Source organism: Tachypleus tridentatus, chromosome 7 (genome assembly GCF_004210375.1).
Source record: "Tachypleus tridentatus isolate NWPU-2018 chromosome 7, ASM421037v1, whole genome shotgun sequence".
NCBI classification, from domain to species: domain Eukaryota; kingdom Metazoa; phylum Arthropoda; class Merostomata; order Xiphosura; family Limulidae; genus Tachypleus; species Tachypleus tridentatus.
In genome coordinates, this window is record NC_134831.1 from 159,632,762 (window position 1) to 159,649,729 (window position 16,968).

The 16,968-nt window shown below is 33.2% G+C and overlaps 1 protein-coding gene across 2 annotated transcripts; it reads left to right on the plus strand.

Annotated features, from left to right (window-relative positions):
• The first annotated feature begins 7,375 nt into the window (after positions 1–7,375).
• On the plus strand, positions 7,376–12,854 carry LOC143258192 (uncharacterized). Of its 2 annotated transcripts, XR_013032182.1 has the most exons (5): positions 7,376–7,473; positions 9,944–10,023; positions 10,946–10,982; positions 11,932–11,991; positions 12,593–12,854. XR_013032182.1 is itself a non-coding variant. In XM_076517196.1 (4 exons), exons 1-4 carry the CDS (start codon positions 7,655–7,657, stop codon positions 12,689–12,691), a joined length of 435 nt encoding a protein of 144 aa, XP_076373311.1. In that variant the 5' UTR covers positions 7,650–7,654; the 3' UTR covers positions 12,692–12,854. The 2 variants fall into 2 exon arrangements, 1 of the variants encoding a protein (XP_076373311.1); XM_076517196.1 differs by lacking the exons at positions 7,376–7,473; positions 9,944–10,023 and adding an exon at positions 7,650–7,893.
• The last annotated feature ends 4,114 nt before the right edge of the window (positions 12,855–16,968 follow it).

A 16,968-nucleotide genomic window follows, 5' to 3' on the forward strand; every position in this document is an offset into this window, starting at 1 on the left:
TTCGAACATTATAAACCATTTAACTTCATAGAATTAACATTGGACATTAGTATTTCTAGAAGGACATTAAATATCGTCGTCGGTGAAAAGTCAGCTTGTAAACCGTGTGAGACTAACCACGAATAGTGAGATAGCTAGCTACCCGTTAAGTTAATTGTACTGATATCAACTCGAAACTACTTCGCTCATCGTGAACCATCGATAAAATATTCAATTTCAGTTCAGATAGAAAGTTCACTGTTATTTGTAAGTTTGCAAAACATTTATATATGAATCACTTTTTGTAATAACTATTTATAATAATCGTCATCATAAACTGTATATTGAAATATATTTGTGTTACGAAAAACTGTGTGTATCAATCTTGTTGGCAAATATCATGAATTTGATACATATTGACATTCAATTAACTTATGAATTAAAATTAAAATTTCCGGCTGTTTGAAATCGTAATATGTAACATAATAATAAAGTCCGAAATAATAAATACAACTTGGTGTTGTCTACTGAATGGCATCACAAACAAAAATCTATAAAAAAAGTCACTCTTTGGATATTCAAGATTCAGACAACCATTTCTATATCACGGAACAAAATTATAAAAGTTCTCTCCTTACTGTTAGTAATACATCTTTCACTAGGATTGTACGTGAGGGTTTGATTTATATCTTTATTGATGTACATTGTAAATATTTTTTTGTAGTTAGGCACAAAGCTTTTTAAAAAATCCTTTATTAGATTATTTTACATGATTAATAAAAAAAAGAATAAAATTAAACTGAAATTACTTCCCATTTTAGGGTATGTTTTCTGTGCTGTGGAAGGTCTCAGTATAACTACATACAGCCCAGCAAGGCCAGGTGGGTTAAGGCGTTCGACTCGCAATCTAGGGGTCGCGGGTTCGAATCCCCGTCGCACCAAACATGTTCGCCCTTTCAGTCGTGGGGGCGTTATAATGTGACGGTTAATTTCATTATTGGTAGAAGAATAGTCCAAGAGTTGGAAGTGGGTGGTGATAACTAGCTGCCTTCCCAGTCTTACACTGCTACATTAGGGACGGCTGGCGCAGATAGCACTCGTGTAGCTTTGCGCGAAATTAGAAAACAAATAAACAATCTAGCGTAATACCTTTAACTCCTATATTGTACAACTTAGCTATCAATTTAGGGTGCAACACCGTTTCAAAAGTTTTTGCCAGATCCAGGAATATGGCCGCCGACTTCCTACTTCTGTCCAGCTGGTCAGTAATGTATGTAGTTACTTCCGATATCGTATTTTGAATACCTAAATCCTTCCAAAATCCAAATTAATTATCTCATAATATTTTATTATTTTCCAAATATTTTACTAAATTTTTAAAATAATTTTCTTTGAGACTTTAGCGAGATTTGACATTATTGAAATTGACCTGTAGTTAAGCTCCCCAGTGGCAAAGTGGTATGTATGTAGGCTTATACTGCAAGAAACCAGGTTTCAATTTTTTCTTCTAATCGAAAGCATAAACCATTATTTGTCCACAGCTGTATATATTGGTGTTTCGAGTTAGAAGCAGACTGTGTTAGTTGTTGAATGGTTTTCATCACATGTAAATTCACAACACTTACCAAGTTATTTATATTAATATTTACATAATTTTGTATAACAACCATTTAACATGGTTACAGCGTGTTCCATGTTTCTGTCTTAAGAAATTGGTTCAGTCGCGAGTAATTAATTACTTTAATTTTTACAATAGTGGTATAGGAGGTACGTACAATGGAAGCCTTGATATCCATATGTACGTATGTAGAATAGTGATCCGCAATATTAGTTTTAAGTACGATAGTTTTTTGCCGGACTATTCATGAAAATATGGCCGATACACGATTTCAGGTTATCACGAGCTCTTGTAGCAGTTTCTATTCATGAGACAAATTTATTTTTTATCAACATATTTAAGTAATTATTCTGCACCACTTCAAGGCCATTTTAACACTGTCGTAAATTTTATGTTAGCATCTCCTATAATTATATGTTTTAAATTCGTATACTTATTTATTAGTTCATAAAGCTTTTTTGACAAATATACTTACTATTCCGTTTGAGTTATGTTAGAGTGCTATTGTTTTTACAGTTAGCAAATTATATTTTTTTATATTTGGATTTGTGAATTTAAACTGTATTTAATATAAATCATTATTCCATTACTTTGGTTAAAATTTAATAAAGTTCATGCAATATACCCTGGGATATTATTCGTTTGTTTAACTTGTTCAATATAAGCCTAAAAACAACAAATTTTAAAGATAAAAATATTTACGTCTCACTAATACAAGATTCTGGCTTTTCAAACAGCAACTGACGTACGCGACCTGTATCTCCTGCTCACATTTCTCAAATCTCCGCAGCGGTTAATAAACCTTCCAACGAAGCTCAACTTCTTTCGTTCATTTCTCCTTTTCCTTTTCGGTTTTTCCTGTCTAACAGTAATTCTTCTAATCAGTTTATAAAATTTCATATCTCGATTACGGTAAATCAAGATAACTTCAAATTCGATACTCTTTAACTTTCAGCCAAGCAGTTGGGTGAAGAGAAACAGACGTTTCTGACTGCCTCTGGTTATATTTCATAAAATTTAACCTAAATTACTGCCACGCGATGTTGTTGTTAAAACATTGAATGATTGCTGTTAGTGAATAAACCCTTGTCCCTGTTATTTTCTTTTAGCTGGTTACATAGGCGTGCTACGATTGAAGGTGGATGTGAATGTTTGTAATATTTCATACAGTTAAACATTGAAATGTCACTTGGTCCTAAAGGGGTCATCATTATACATTAGTTGCCGGAAAGTTGCAACTTATAATGAAACGATGTATAATTTGGAATTCCACCCTTAAGAATAATGGGAAATGGAGGAATAGGTACAGTAAGAGCGTAAACTTTGTTTATTCGACGCAATGAGAAGCAATGTCTCTTATAAGAAACTATGAAATATGGTATTTCGGTGTTTTTTTTAAATAAAAGAGTCCAGGGTTCTCTGTTTTTTTACTTGCAGTTTTGCGTTTAACATTTCGCAGTAGCATGATAAAGAATCTCTAGCAGTCTGTATCACCTTTACAAATCGATCGAAAAGGGTGTTATGTTTTGTAAATAATATTGATTGCAGTTTCAACATGTTCAAACACATCTCTTATCACTGGGACTGAAAAGTCTCTCCGTCGAAGAGAATGTTCATAATTATCATTCATAGTTTCTTCTTCAAAAGCACATTTATCCTAATTCAAAAGATCTTCATTGTTTTCAGGTATAACATGTGACTCCAACAGCTATTCGATTTCATTTTCCCTACTCCTTGGCCACTTGCACTACTTCACGTATGTGTGATATGTCACAGAATCCTTCAGATAAATGCACTGTTAGTTTGTCGTTGCCACTAGTTTCACAGATAAGTTCGTGGAATGTCTTTCTCAAATACTAGCTCTTGAAGCATGCAGTAACACCCTTGTCCGTTATCTGTATAAGTGATATTGTCTTCGATGGCTTAAATACAAATTTTATATTTGGAAACAGCTGTCATCAGCTCTATCATTATTTAACACGAGAAGAATCTTGAAAGTAAGATTATTTTCCTCACAGCACGTTTCCATTTTTTCCATTTCAGACAAAAAATGACCCACCAAACACTCACAGAAAGTCTGTTTCGTTAACAGGCCAAACAATAGGATTTTCGTATCATAGGAAGCCAGGAGTTCATAATACTTTTCGATGCTCGTGAATTTTCACTTTTGTGCACAAGCAACGACTTTAATTTCTTGTCATCATTAGCATTGTCTCCTACAAGAAGAGTTAGTCGATCCTTGGAGGTCTTGAAGACATGTGCAGTGTTTTCGTTAACAGTAGTGTGTGTCCTAAAAGGCATGCGTTTCCAACACAGCCTGGTTTCATCAATATTAAATACCTGTTTACGATCATATAAACTCTCTCAATTATTTTTTAAGTTGCTAAAACATATTCCCAGCATCTACGTCGGCAGTGGCTCACTCTTTCTGAATTTTTATGTTCTTAAAAATATATCATGCCTGAAATCTGTAAAACCTTCCACAAGTAGTGATGAATGGTTTTTCTATAGCTGCTACTTCTCCAAACTTCTTTTACAAGTCATTATACAAGCTTAGTACCTTCTCCCGAATGAGAGCTTATCTGATTGGCGTGTTCTTATTGTAAAGATCTTCAATCCATAACGAAACCACTCCGTGATTTATATGATAATACTTTTTCTTCTAATTTTAGTCTCCAAATTATTTAAAGCATGTTTTGCTTTATTTTCTATTTCATTACTAGTCTTTAATATTGTAAATACATTTGTTGAAGGAAGTTTCTGATGGTGCTCTATATCAAATGCACATTCACTTTTTTTAATGACATAACAATAAATGTAATATATAATCTTAGCTAATAATCCTTATTTTAATAGTTTATAAGTCTAAGTTCTTACTTTTATAAGACAATATTATAAAAATTTCTAAATGTCCTCTAATATTACACACGTTGCACACTTTCTATTGGTTTATCCTCTTCTATATTTTACCCACTAGCTCTCCAATAAGTACAGAATAAAACTTAACTCACTTCATATAAAATTACCATTGCTCATACAAACTAGAATTTCTATAGCCTTCAATTGCGGCTTGATTACAGTGCTATAAGATAAAAAATCGGACCTCTTGTCACACCCACCTGTAAATTTGTACTTTACTATCTTTCTGGATTTTATAACAGTTCTCTCTTACGTTTAATTATACATTACTTAAAACCAATACAAACTGGAGATTTTCATCTACTAAATGACTTGTTGTATAATAAATACTGTTTTCTGAACAGGTAAGCATTAACTTTACTTATACTGTTCATTCCCGTGAGAAAGTTGACAACTACCTGGGTTGAATTTGTAACGGCTCTTGACGGCTCCAGACGATTTTTAAGAGTTAGGAAAAATTGCCTGTGTTTTGCATGTTATTAGTCTATATTCTTTGGTGCATTATTGAATTAAATAAAAATGTTTTGTACATTACTACTATTATTATAAAAAAGTAGGGTTAGGTGTAATCAACAACCAAAAATATGTTGTTTTTATCGTGTTTTTTTGTGTGTGGAAAGACATGCAATATTAGCAGAAATATTGCCAAATATCGCGAATATACTGGAAGTTGGAAGTAATAAAGCTACAAAGACTTTAAACGGACATATACATTCGCGTGGTCAGTCAAGTTCACTGAGTCCGTATCGAGAGAGTTAAGCTGAACCGAGTTAAAAACTATGAACGATGTGTGTGGGTGGGTGGGAGTTATATTGTGATCCTTAAAAAGTCAACAACTTAAGAGAGAAACAACGTTTACCTTTCACAGCACAAATATATTGTACTGAGTTGATTGCATAGTACAAGGTGTCCCAAAAACATGCATACACACTTTGAATTATTATAACTTACTCAAACTTTCTTTTTACAAGTGCAACTGATTTAAAGTAATGGCAGAAGCAAGACTAAGCTTTAGAAAAGGGAATCTATCTTAAAGTGCCACTGGAAGTGCGAGAACACAGCTGAAGTGCAAAGACGATTTAGGAAGGAGGAAGGAGTTTCAAACAGATCCACCAACGCGACTCATCATAACTCGCATCAGAGATAAGTTTGAAACAAATAGAACTGTTCAAGACGTCCATAAAGGGCGTTCTGGAAGACCACAGTCGTCCACTAGTTCCACACGAGAAGCAGAGCTGTTGGAAAATCTCCATCGATCTCCAAGAAAATTTATTTGGTAAACAGCCCGTGAGACAGAAATCCCAAAATCAAGTGTCCATCACATGTTGAAGTGCGTTCATTGTAAAAGATTTATTCCGGCATTAGTCCACGCCCTCATTATAGATGGTCTTGACTGGAAAGTTGAATGTTGTGAGTGCTATCTGGCAAAAGCTGTAGAGGATGCACAGTTTCCAAACAAGATTGTCTGCAGCGATGAGGCCAAATTTAAGTTAAATGGCTCAGTTAATCGCCAAATTGTACCAAGTGGGCACCTCAGAACCCACATGTTACGAATGAACATCACTTAAACTTACCAGGGGTTACAGTGTGGTGTGGATTATTAGTGTTGGGCTAATTGGACCATTCTTTTTCGAAAACACAGTCACTGGTCTCATTTATCTGAACTTGCTGCAAGAATCAGTCGTGCTACGCATTCGAGAGCAATTTAGAGATGAAGAATTTTATTTCCAGCAAGATGGAGCACCTCCCAACTACTATCATAATGTGAGGGCCTATCTTGACGAAAATTTGCCGAACAGATGGATTGAGCAAGGAGGTAGCACTGAATTTCCCCCCACGCTCACTAGACCTCACACCTCTGAACTTTTTTTTTTAGGCCCGGCATGGCCAAGCGTGTTAAGGTGTGCGACTCGTAATCCGAGGGTCACGGGTTCGCATCGCCGTCGCGCCAAAACATGCTCGCCCTCTCAGCCGTGGGGGCGTTATAATGTTACGGTCAATCCCACTATTCGTTGGTAAAAGAGTAGCCCAAGAGTTGGCGGTGGGTGGTGATGACTAGCTGCCTTTCCTCTAGTCTTACACTGCTAAATTATGGACGGCTAGCACAGATAGCCCTCGACTAGCTTTGTGCGAAATTCATAAACAAACAAACAAACAAACTGAACGTTTTTTTATGGGGATACGTCAAAGATAAGGTTTATTGCACAAAACCTGCAACAATCAATGAGCTGAGAGCAGCAATTAAAATAAAATGCACCCAAATACCAAATAAAATGATTCGTGAAGTTTGCAATTCCATCTGTCTGCGTTATCAGCAGTGCCTGGATCAGAACAGTCATCAGTTCGAACACTTTCTACTCTTGTTTTCTTAAACTTGGATTAAAAAAAAACACACACCTAGATATATCTTAATAAACATTGTATTTATAATCATTCAAAGTGTGTATACATTTTTTTGTGGACACCCTGTATTTCACATAGTCCTGATAAAATATTAAGATACTACAACAACTCAAGTTGAAGGTTATGGACAAATTCTGACTCCAGTTTTGAAATCAGCACCTTCAAATTAACTACAATCAATTAGCCGTCAAGTGGCACAACAGTATGTCTAAGGACCTCTACTGCTAGAAATGGGTTTTGATACCGTGGTGGGCAAAGCACTTCAATTTTTTCAGTAGTAAATATTTTGTTATCCAATGATATATTTGCTGTGGCTGCAACGGATATCAAATCTCAATTCTGACCGCATACACAGAAGATTTTTTATAAACTGTAATATATAAATTTGTCGATTAGAAGGGACAGGCTCCTCATTTAACAACAACAAACAAACAAACAAACTGGTTGCGCCTCTTAAATAAAGTCCCATACTTGTATTAGAAAGTTTTACAATGCGTTAGGGACTGGAATTTTGTTATCAAGATGTTCCAGGGCCTTCTTCACTAAAAGAACAAGTAAAAAATTCTTTTTAATTTCAATTATGGTTCAGGTTCCAATAATTAAGGTTATTTTCAAATTTTTAATAGCTGTCATTAAATATATTTATTTACAGTTAACGTGAACATAAAACTCTTTAACAAGTTTAAGCTAAAATTCATGTTTACATATTGCAGCTAAAAAAACCTTTTAGTCTTGATGATAGCTTTTCAATTTTTCCTATTGCTTTTAAATAAATTAAGAAAATATAATTTTTTTAAGTGGATTTTTCGTTTTTATGAGCTCGGTGTTGTAAGATATAAACGTTTTGTTTGTTATCAGCTGGCATATCTGTGTGTTTGTCATTCGAAAGCAATCTCACCGAAATTGCACTGTAGGGAAAGTATAATACATGTAAATTTAAAACATGGCTTTCCAGCCACCAAGTACAAGACAAGGTAATACTGAAATTGAGATATTTTAATTTCTTACATCTAATTGATTTTTGACGACAGATATCGTGGTGCTACTCTGTTAATGGCATACAGTTACAGGAATGTAATAATATTCGAAGGGCTAACATTTTTACCACTAAGCTTTTCGAGTCATAATGAAAATTGCGATATTAACCATTTGCTTTGATATGTAAATCATTAAAATTTAAAGTATAAAACACATATGAAAAAGCCTGCTTGTTAGTAGTACAACGCATGAAACTGTTAATGATATCTTGATGAAGTAGAAGATATGGATTTGGTATAGTTATTTAGAATGAGATTTACAATAACTTTGGCAAAGCGCATCATTAAAGATAAGCAGAAAAATCTTGTCAGTAGTACCATGAGTTGGGAAAAGACTTGGGAATTATGTTATCGAGTCAGTGGATGAGAGAATGCATTAGACTAATTAATGAACGTTTGTTACTACTAATGCTAGTAATCTCGCATTTGTGTCACAGGCTTACTTACACTCTGCATCTGCTTGTATTTATAACGCACAACAGAGAAATTTAGAAATACTTGTTTTCTAATGACAACAGCATTTGCATGATGAGAAGAACTTAGAAGCTTTAAGTAAGATGACATTAACAGTATTACTTAAGTGTAGTACTGCATACACAATGTACAACTCATTTAGAGTTATGCAACAAAATTTGTCATAACTATCACTTTTAAAATGATTAACTTTCAACACTTGTTATAAAACTAAATAATAACTCTTAAACTAAATAGTTTTGTATGTCTAACAGATAACTTTGTGTATACTTAACGAAGACTCCATAACTATGTAAACCTTTTATCTTATTTCTAGTAGTTGTAGGGTCATATCTGTTAGTGACTACTGCCTGAACACTCTACCAATAACTTATTTTTGCTACTATGCACTATTTTATATCAAGCACTTTCATTCCTCTCCTTTACACTAACTCTATAATTCTAAAATTATCCCAATTATGTAATTCTTATGTTTCTTCCAGAGTTTCTGCTTTTAATGTACTACTTTAATAGTATAGTTTTCTCCAAAGCTAACTTGTTCTCAAAGAAACAGTTGAGCTCTGCAAGTGTAACATGCTCTTGTCTTGCCAAGTCTTCTGAAAGTCACAACCAAGTTCAAAGGTTTTTGAACACAATCCATTCTTGGCATCTGTTACCCCTGTAAATTCCATTTTGAACTACCTTTAATCATACTGAAATTGATTAATTTTTATTCTGCACGTTTAGTCTGCTCACCCAGTAATTGTGCATTTAACTAAAATGAAGCTATTTCACAGCTATTTAACATTAAAATCCCTTGTTAAATAACACTTATTTGTTACTTGTATATCATGTCTCTATCTACATGTAATTAATTCAAAACTTAGATATGTATTAAATTTACAACTAGCAAATAATATAAACATTAATTTTGAGCTAAAAATTATAATTATGATGATTATTTTAAGCTAATATTAATTTATTCCCACTTTGTTTCTAAAGTGATAATCTTCTGGCAATGTGTCTGAGAACTTTTAATGCTAAAAAAGGATTTCATTACATAAGGTAGGCACAGAACAGATAGTCCACTGTGTACCTTGCATTTAACAACAAAGGTGATCAAAAGAGGCATTTGTTTCATCCAGCTTATATCATTTTCTACTGTTAGATTACTATTAATTATGCAAAACACTTCTGCCTACATCAGGTACCCCAGTGAGTTAATGGTATGTTTTCAGACTTGTAACACTAAACTATGGAGTTGGGTTTCCTATAGTAAACAGAGAGTAGATAGCTTTTAAGTTTTGCACTAAAATGGCTATATCCATCCATGATATCCAAAATATTTTTTCTTTTCCTAAAAATTTGCACTAGATGAAAACATTTAAATTTCTCATTAATGTAACATTAAATGTTTTAACACATGCATATACAAATTGTTAATGGATTAGTTATGAATTCTACAATGTATGAAAGTAGATTAAGAATGTAATAAAACTCCAGTACATATATTTAAAGTTCTTAATTGATCTAGAACAGCAAAACAGGAAGATTTTGAAGAACTCCAAATGCAGAAAAACAGCTTTTACTTAAACAGGTTCAGCCAAGTACACTGTAAGTTAAACTTTGAAATCAAGTTATGTTAGTTTTTCATGCTAAAGAAAACCTAAAATACAAAAGTAGTGTTTTTTTCAAAATAACTATCAGTTTGAAGTTGCATTCAGTCTAGTGCCAATGATTGTTGTATAGCTTTACTTAAGTGTCGGAAAAATTGCAGTTTATAGTACAATAAGGTACACAGAAGGACTGCTGTCTTCAACTATTCCTACACAATAGAATAAAATTATACTACTGTATAAACTAACTCATTCATTATTTATTTATCTCAAGCTTTCAAATATATTTATTTTTCTTCTCACTTGAGAAAAATTTATGAATGGGTTTGAAAATGTGCTGTCAATAGATATGTAATGTGAAAGTTTCTGGAGAATAATTTTATTTAATTATTCCCACATTGAAAATTATCTACAAGGTATTTTCTATTCTTTATTCAATATTACCTTAATTAACAGTGTTAGTTAGAATGTTAAATGCATCCATGTACTTTCAATAATTAAGTAAGATAATATTTGGTGTTGACATAAATACATAATATGATATTAAAATCTTCTTACTATAATTCTGACAAATAAAATTGTTACACCATCATAATCCCATTCACATTGTCACTGTTATTGTCAACAAATTTGTTAATATAAACAGTATCAAGTACTACTTTATCATATTCCTGCCATTCTGAATAACTATGGTATTAGACATTAGACCTTCTTCAGCAGCATATATAGTGTGGTTGATGTATTGTAGTAGTCTGTTATTTACCTTCAATCTGATATTTTATTAGCTGTTACAAAGCTTGAATGAATTGATACTTCCATTGCATTGTATTATATATAATTGTACAAAGTAGAAGAGTATGTTGTTTTCTTTCTTTCATTTCTTACTGTTTTGTTTGTGTCTGAGAAATTTTATTTTTCAGGCCTGGGTCCTTAACCCCAGCAGTTGGCATTGCTACTGTAAGTAAATATACCATTTACTATATAATATTTATCAGTAGTTGTCATATCTCTGACACCTTAGTAATAACTTTCATTGACTTCTCCATAAATTAGTATACGGGTATAAAATATAATTTAGCAAAGTAATATTTCACAGTCATGAGAACATCCATGACTGAGTTTCCTGAAATAGTCCATGTTTATTTGTTTTCAGAAATACATAGTATTTGTGAACTTCTTATTAACAATTTGGAACATATCTAGTGCCTTAGAAGTTAGAGATTTTGAAGAATTAGAAGAATGCATAATTATGGTATTCCAACTAAACCAGTATTCATATCTATTATTGAAAGTGCAATTTGCTCAGTCCAAAGCTCATTACATCAACTGAGGAACAACACATAATTGGTTGGAACATAATTTATATAACCCACTTGTTACAACAACATTTGTTATGGTTTGAACACCTTTCTGAAACTGCCCATTTTTCTCATTATAACGATTGTTATTACAACAAATTGCAAATATAAACAGTATTTTAACCCATACTGTGTTTCAACTGTGGATCAAGTGAAATCATTATCACGAATGGATATTGGTTCAACTGGAGTGTATTATTATGCAGTCTTCTAATTCTTAAATCTCTATGATTATAGACAGTGATTACAGTATTACAAAATGTAATATTGGCCCAATACCCAATAATACTAAGTAATTATAATCATGATTTGCCACCTTTAAAAAGGTGTTTACACCATAACAGTTGTTGTAGTATAAAACCTAATCACATTAGCAATTACTATTTTCATTCAAAATAAAATTCTCATAAAATTTTGTCTTTAAATAAAGACTAATTTTTGTAGTACTGAGCTAACTAGAGCACAAGGTTTCACTTAATAGTTTTTTTAAGGTGTGTTTAAATTGAATTGTACAGTGCATGACTTTACAAAAAACTTGAATTTTTCAGACAACCCAGTCCTCAGTTGATGCACATGCTTTATCCACATCTCAGAGGACAGCACTTCAGGTGAGTAATGAAAAACAATGTTTTCATGTAGTCATGTAGTTTTAACACTCCATTTATATAAAGATGATCTCACTTCTTAATTGATATTATACATGCTCTACAGAACTCACTTCCTTATGATGGTGTTCAGTACAGTGTACCAGCTTTTTACTTGTGTAGAAATCAATATTGTTATAACTCTTGTCTCTGAGCAAAGAATCATGTATTTTTGTAATATGTCTTACACATTGTTGCATATAAAAGGCATCTGTTAGGATTTTATTGTAAAATATCTGTGTTTCATATGACATTATATAGTTCTTATTTTTCTGTTTTAAAGATAAAAGTAAGGCTTCAGGTCCTCTATTAGAGCCATCATCAACTAAATATTTGTTCATAGGTACGAAAAAAGTTGAAAGCTTGCTATGTAATAGTAAACATTGAAATCAAAACCCAATTTGATTGTTATTTGTCATCAGTTTTATGTGTTATACATTTTAAATAGAATATAACACACAACTTAGGAATGTTCAACACATTTTATATCTATAAAGTTTATTTTGACAGCATAAAATAATATATTGTATAATTTTGGAGCTCCTTTTTATCGCTACTTCTCTAGCATGCTCATGCCAACTCTGTAGGTTGGTTTATAACCCAAGAATCATCGTTTGGAAACCTGATCTTGCCGGTCCTGCCAAGGTTTGATAAACAACAATGATACTATGAATCATAATTTAGAAACCTAACTTTGCCTGTCCTGCCAAAGTTTGACAACCAAAAGCAAGAGTGAAAAATCAATAGATTTTGATGAAAAAGATTTCTTCTAAGTAATGTATTCTTTACTACCAAAGCAACAATTAAAGATCAGACTTATTTTGTAACTTATAAATGTTCCATTTTCTTTAGAGCAAAGTTTAAGTTCTATTCATTTCATTACATTTTCACAGTGGTAGTGGTGTAGTCTATAAACTTTCATATAATTCTGTAATTTCAAGCTTAAGTTTGAAAGAGTTGTATGTAAACTTGAAGTTAATATATCTTTTTTCTAATAAAGGTTTTAAAGTGCTTTGTAAATTAAATGTTAAAATAAATTTAACCATACCTGTTCATATGATAATAAAGTTATAGAAAATATTGTTTCACATATTTCAGAGATTCTCTATTACTTAATTTTTGTAAAAATATTGAATTATCAATATATGGTAATATTAGTATTCAGTTTATATTTATTCATTGCTTACCTCTAAATATGAGAGAGATTTTTTGTTAGTTCAACCCCTTGAGGTGAATTCCTGTACATGGTCAGGGAACCTCTTAGAGAAGGTTCTGTAATTTCAGTTTACTTCTCTGGGATCAAACATCAACCCGCATGTTTGCCACATATGGTGACCCATGAAGGGGAGGAGAGGATCCTGGCTGCTGAGGGGTCTAACCCTAGCACACCATTTTGACCTGAATTCCTGTAGATGGCAGCCTTGGGAAGCCCCTCCAGGGTCATATGGCTGGTTCATTGGGCTAAGGCCAACCAAGTACCAGTGTTGGATGTTCTCAACAGATGTGGACATTGTGCTTGATGCTGGTGTTTAAAAATAGTGCTCAATAAATCCTGGCATTGCTGCAATGTTCTTGGTTGGTGGGTGGGGACAGTGGGCACTGAAATGTTCTTATTTTATTATGAATACCCCTATTCATTGAACAAAATACTAAAAATGAAAAAAATAGATGATCAGAAAATGATACTCTCAGTGAAAGCTTTTCTTGTGCATCTAACATTTCTGCTTCATCCCCCACCTTCTTAGTTATCAAGACTCAAATAGAGCTTATCACCTCTTTCCTTTCGGGCTGATCGCCTATATGACTATAATCGCCTTTATACTGATGGAACTCAAGCTGCCTCTTCATTGGTCTGGCAGTAAATCAGTCTGAACTGTTGATATTCACTACAAGATGTAGTGTCATCTCTCTTCTTGCATCTCTTGCTGTTATTGTGGTTGTTTTTAACTGGATCTGGCATGAGAATACTTTTCCTGATGCTTGGTGCTGGGCTATTGTCCTCCTTTTCCAAGCCCAGGAAGGATCCCATGATTTTTTCATACTGCTGTTCAGTTGCTAGATGAGGTGTCTCTGTAAGATCTTAAAAGGATGGTTAATGCCTGTCTTGTTTTGTTCCTCGAACCAAACAACCTCCTTTCACCCACCCAGTGTGGGTTTTGATGACAGAACTACACTGTGTATCACATGATTTGACTTGAAACATCAATCAGGGATGCCTTTTTCAAGAGACATATTTTTTTCTGTTGGAACTTGGAATTCCCAAGTGCTGTATTTTAAGTGTCAAACCTTTCATTATAAAATTAATGCCATCACTGGACAACTCCCCTTATAGTTACAGATGGACTCTATGTTGATAATTTCCACATCTTATGTCAGTTGTCAAGCATGAGGTTTATTGAGTGGCAGCTACAGACTGTCCTCAATCATTTACTGAAGTGGGCTACAGAAGGTGGTTTTACTTTTCTTGCTTTAAAACTGTTCACATAAAATTCGCCACCAACGAAGTATTTACTCCAATCCTGAGCTCTGTGCTGGAGAAGTTGTACTTTCCATGGTCCCTGAGGCAAAGTTCTTGTGGCTTATATTTGAGAATAAGCTGAAATCTCATCTGTAAATCAGTAATTTCCAACATATGACATTAGTGGAGCAGATATGTAAAATAACTGTGCACTTTGTGATATAAACATGAAATTAGACAGGATACCAGATAAATACTTATTAAACAGTTTTGGTGAGACAGAGAAGCTGAAATACCCATATTATAGACACTATCTTGAATTTCAAAATGGCCACCATCAGCAACTATTATATCCAAGACCTCATTTCAAAGGTACATAGAACAGTGAATTATGTAATTATACCCACATATCTGCAGACACTTATGTGTTAATCATCTGGAAATAGAAAATAATAATTAACACTTTTATTAAATTATTAGTTACCTATGGTCAAAATCAGTTAAACGTGGTGGATCTAGATTTTGAGTGGTGTGGATCCTTTAAGCACCACCAATGAAGTCAGTGTGAAATCATCACATTACATGTGGCTTTTATTGTGGTTGCCACAAATATGGTAACAGTTGAACTATACATTTTCCTTACACATATTTAATCATACACAAGCTACAAGATCTCCAGCACTAAGCTTGGAAAGTAAATGAGTGTCTTGTTTATGAAGAGTAGACTGGCAAACATGTGTATCCATACAAAAAGTGAAGGGAGTTGAATGTATGAATTTTGTCTCAGAAGAAACAATGTTTCATTGGCTGATTTATTTTATGACAGCTCACTTTCATAGGTATATTTTTTACACTACTTCTTGTTAGCAGCATCTTTCCTTTCACTCTATTTTTGCTTCTGTGCTTTACAGAGTCATCATTTACTGTAAATCAGCCTACAGAACTAAACTACTCTAACACTCATCTGTATGAGTTTAATATTGCTATACTGACAAGCAAACAACCTAAGTGACTAAATTTAATAAAGGTTTGGACTGACATTCAATAACCAGCCCCATCATTCCTTATACATGTTGAGTAGATTACCATAGTAGTAGATCATTTGGAGTGTCTTTTTGGCAGATCATACACTTGTAATTTGTAGTATATGGTAGAGACTGTTGTGTTGGGATAGGTTGATGTCTTTGTACTAACATATGCTTCTCACATGTCAACTGTTCTAGCCACTACTTTCTAAAACTACCACTATTATAAACTTAAGAACTCTACTACTGCAAACATGTGAATTGAGCTTTGTTATGTATTCAGAGCATTTGTTAGATCAAACTTATGTTAGTATTAATAGTAATACTAACAGCATATTAAGTAAATATCTTAACTTACAATTTACACTTAAAATTACAATCAATATAACTATCATATAGTTAAGAATAGTCTGGCTACTAAATATTCTCAGTTGATAAACTTTGGGTTAAAGTGTACTTTCAGGAAGGCGAGTACACAAGGTGTACAATTTATTTATAAGACATGCAAGTTAAGGTAGAAGTGCAAGAGTTTTTTGGATAGAGTTGCAGAGGTGGAAAGGGAGAATTGTAAATTTCTTGAAGCAATGGTAGGGTTTAATGAATAACTTAAATGTCTGCATTTCAAAGGCTACAGTTTGGAAACAGAATTGCATGGGACCTAAGAAAGGAAATAAGGCAAAATAATGCATTTAGGAGTTTAGGATGGGCTTGGGTTTAGGTTAAGCAACCAATTCCAAGCATTTACTAGTGATGAGGGGGAGCAGGAAAGGGAGATGTGGGATCACAAAGAATGATAGTGTAAAGGATAGGGAAGTTGTAGATGGCTCTTGTTGTGCATGTAGATAGAACAGTATGTGGAGTAAATTGGTGCGAAAGAATATGTTTATATTATCCAGGAGCAGGAGTACAGGATATGACTGATAGAACCAGAGAGATAATTAAGGATGTTAGTAGCATTGCAGTTTTTCTGTCACATGTTGGAGCTAATGATGTGAGGAAATAGGGAGGTGAGGAGCTAATTGATAAGTGTAAAACATTTATAATGGCATGTAAAGAATGAGGTAATAACTTGATGTTGTCATTGTTATTGCCAAGAACGAATTTGAGGGGTAATGTATAAAGTAGGTCATTAAGATTAAATGTCAGGCTTATATCAATGTGTAGGGGTGAGCATATATTGTGGTTGAATTTGTAGAATAATTTTAATGGGAAGATTTTTTTTTTTTTTTTGAGTGGCTTACACTTAAACAAGAGAGGAGCTAGCATGTTAGCAAAGACTATTAACTCTAGTGCAGTGATAGATTTAAACTAGGACTATACAGGGGCAACTATTAGTAAAATCTGATATATGATTGACAGGAAAACATGTACAAAAGGCATAAGATGCAGATGTAGTTTAAGATCTATGATTAATTGTTACTGTTGTAATGTTAAAGTATTAAAAATATAATTGATAAA

Excerpts from the sequence above, each read along its gene's own strand:
- LOC143258192 (XM_076517196.1), top strand. The coding sequence starts at position 7,655 with ATGATAGCTTTTCAATTTTTCCTATTGCTTTTAAATAAATTAAGAAAA. Across the intron at positions 7,894-10,945 it reads GCCACCAAGTACAAGACAAG|GCCTGGGTCCTTAACCCCAG; the intron begins GTAATACTGAAA and ends TTTATTTTTCAG. Across the intron at positions 11,992-12,592 it reads CTCAGAGGACAGCACTTCAG|CATGCTCATGCCAACTCTGT; the intron begins GTGAGTAATGAA and ends CTACTTCTCTAG.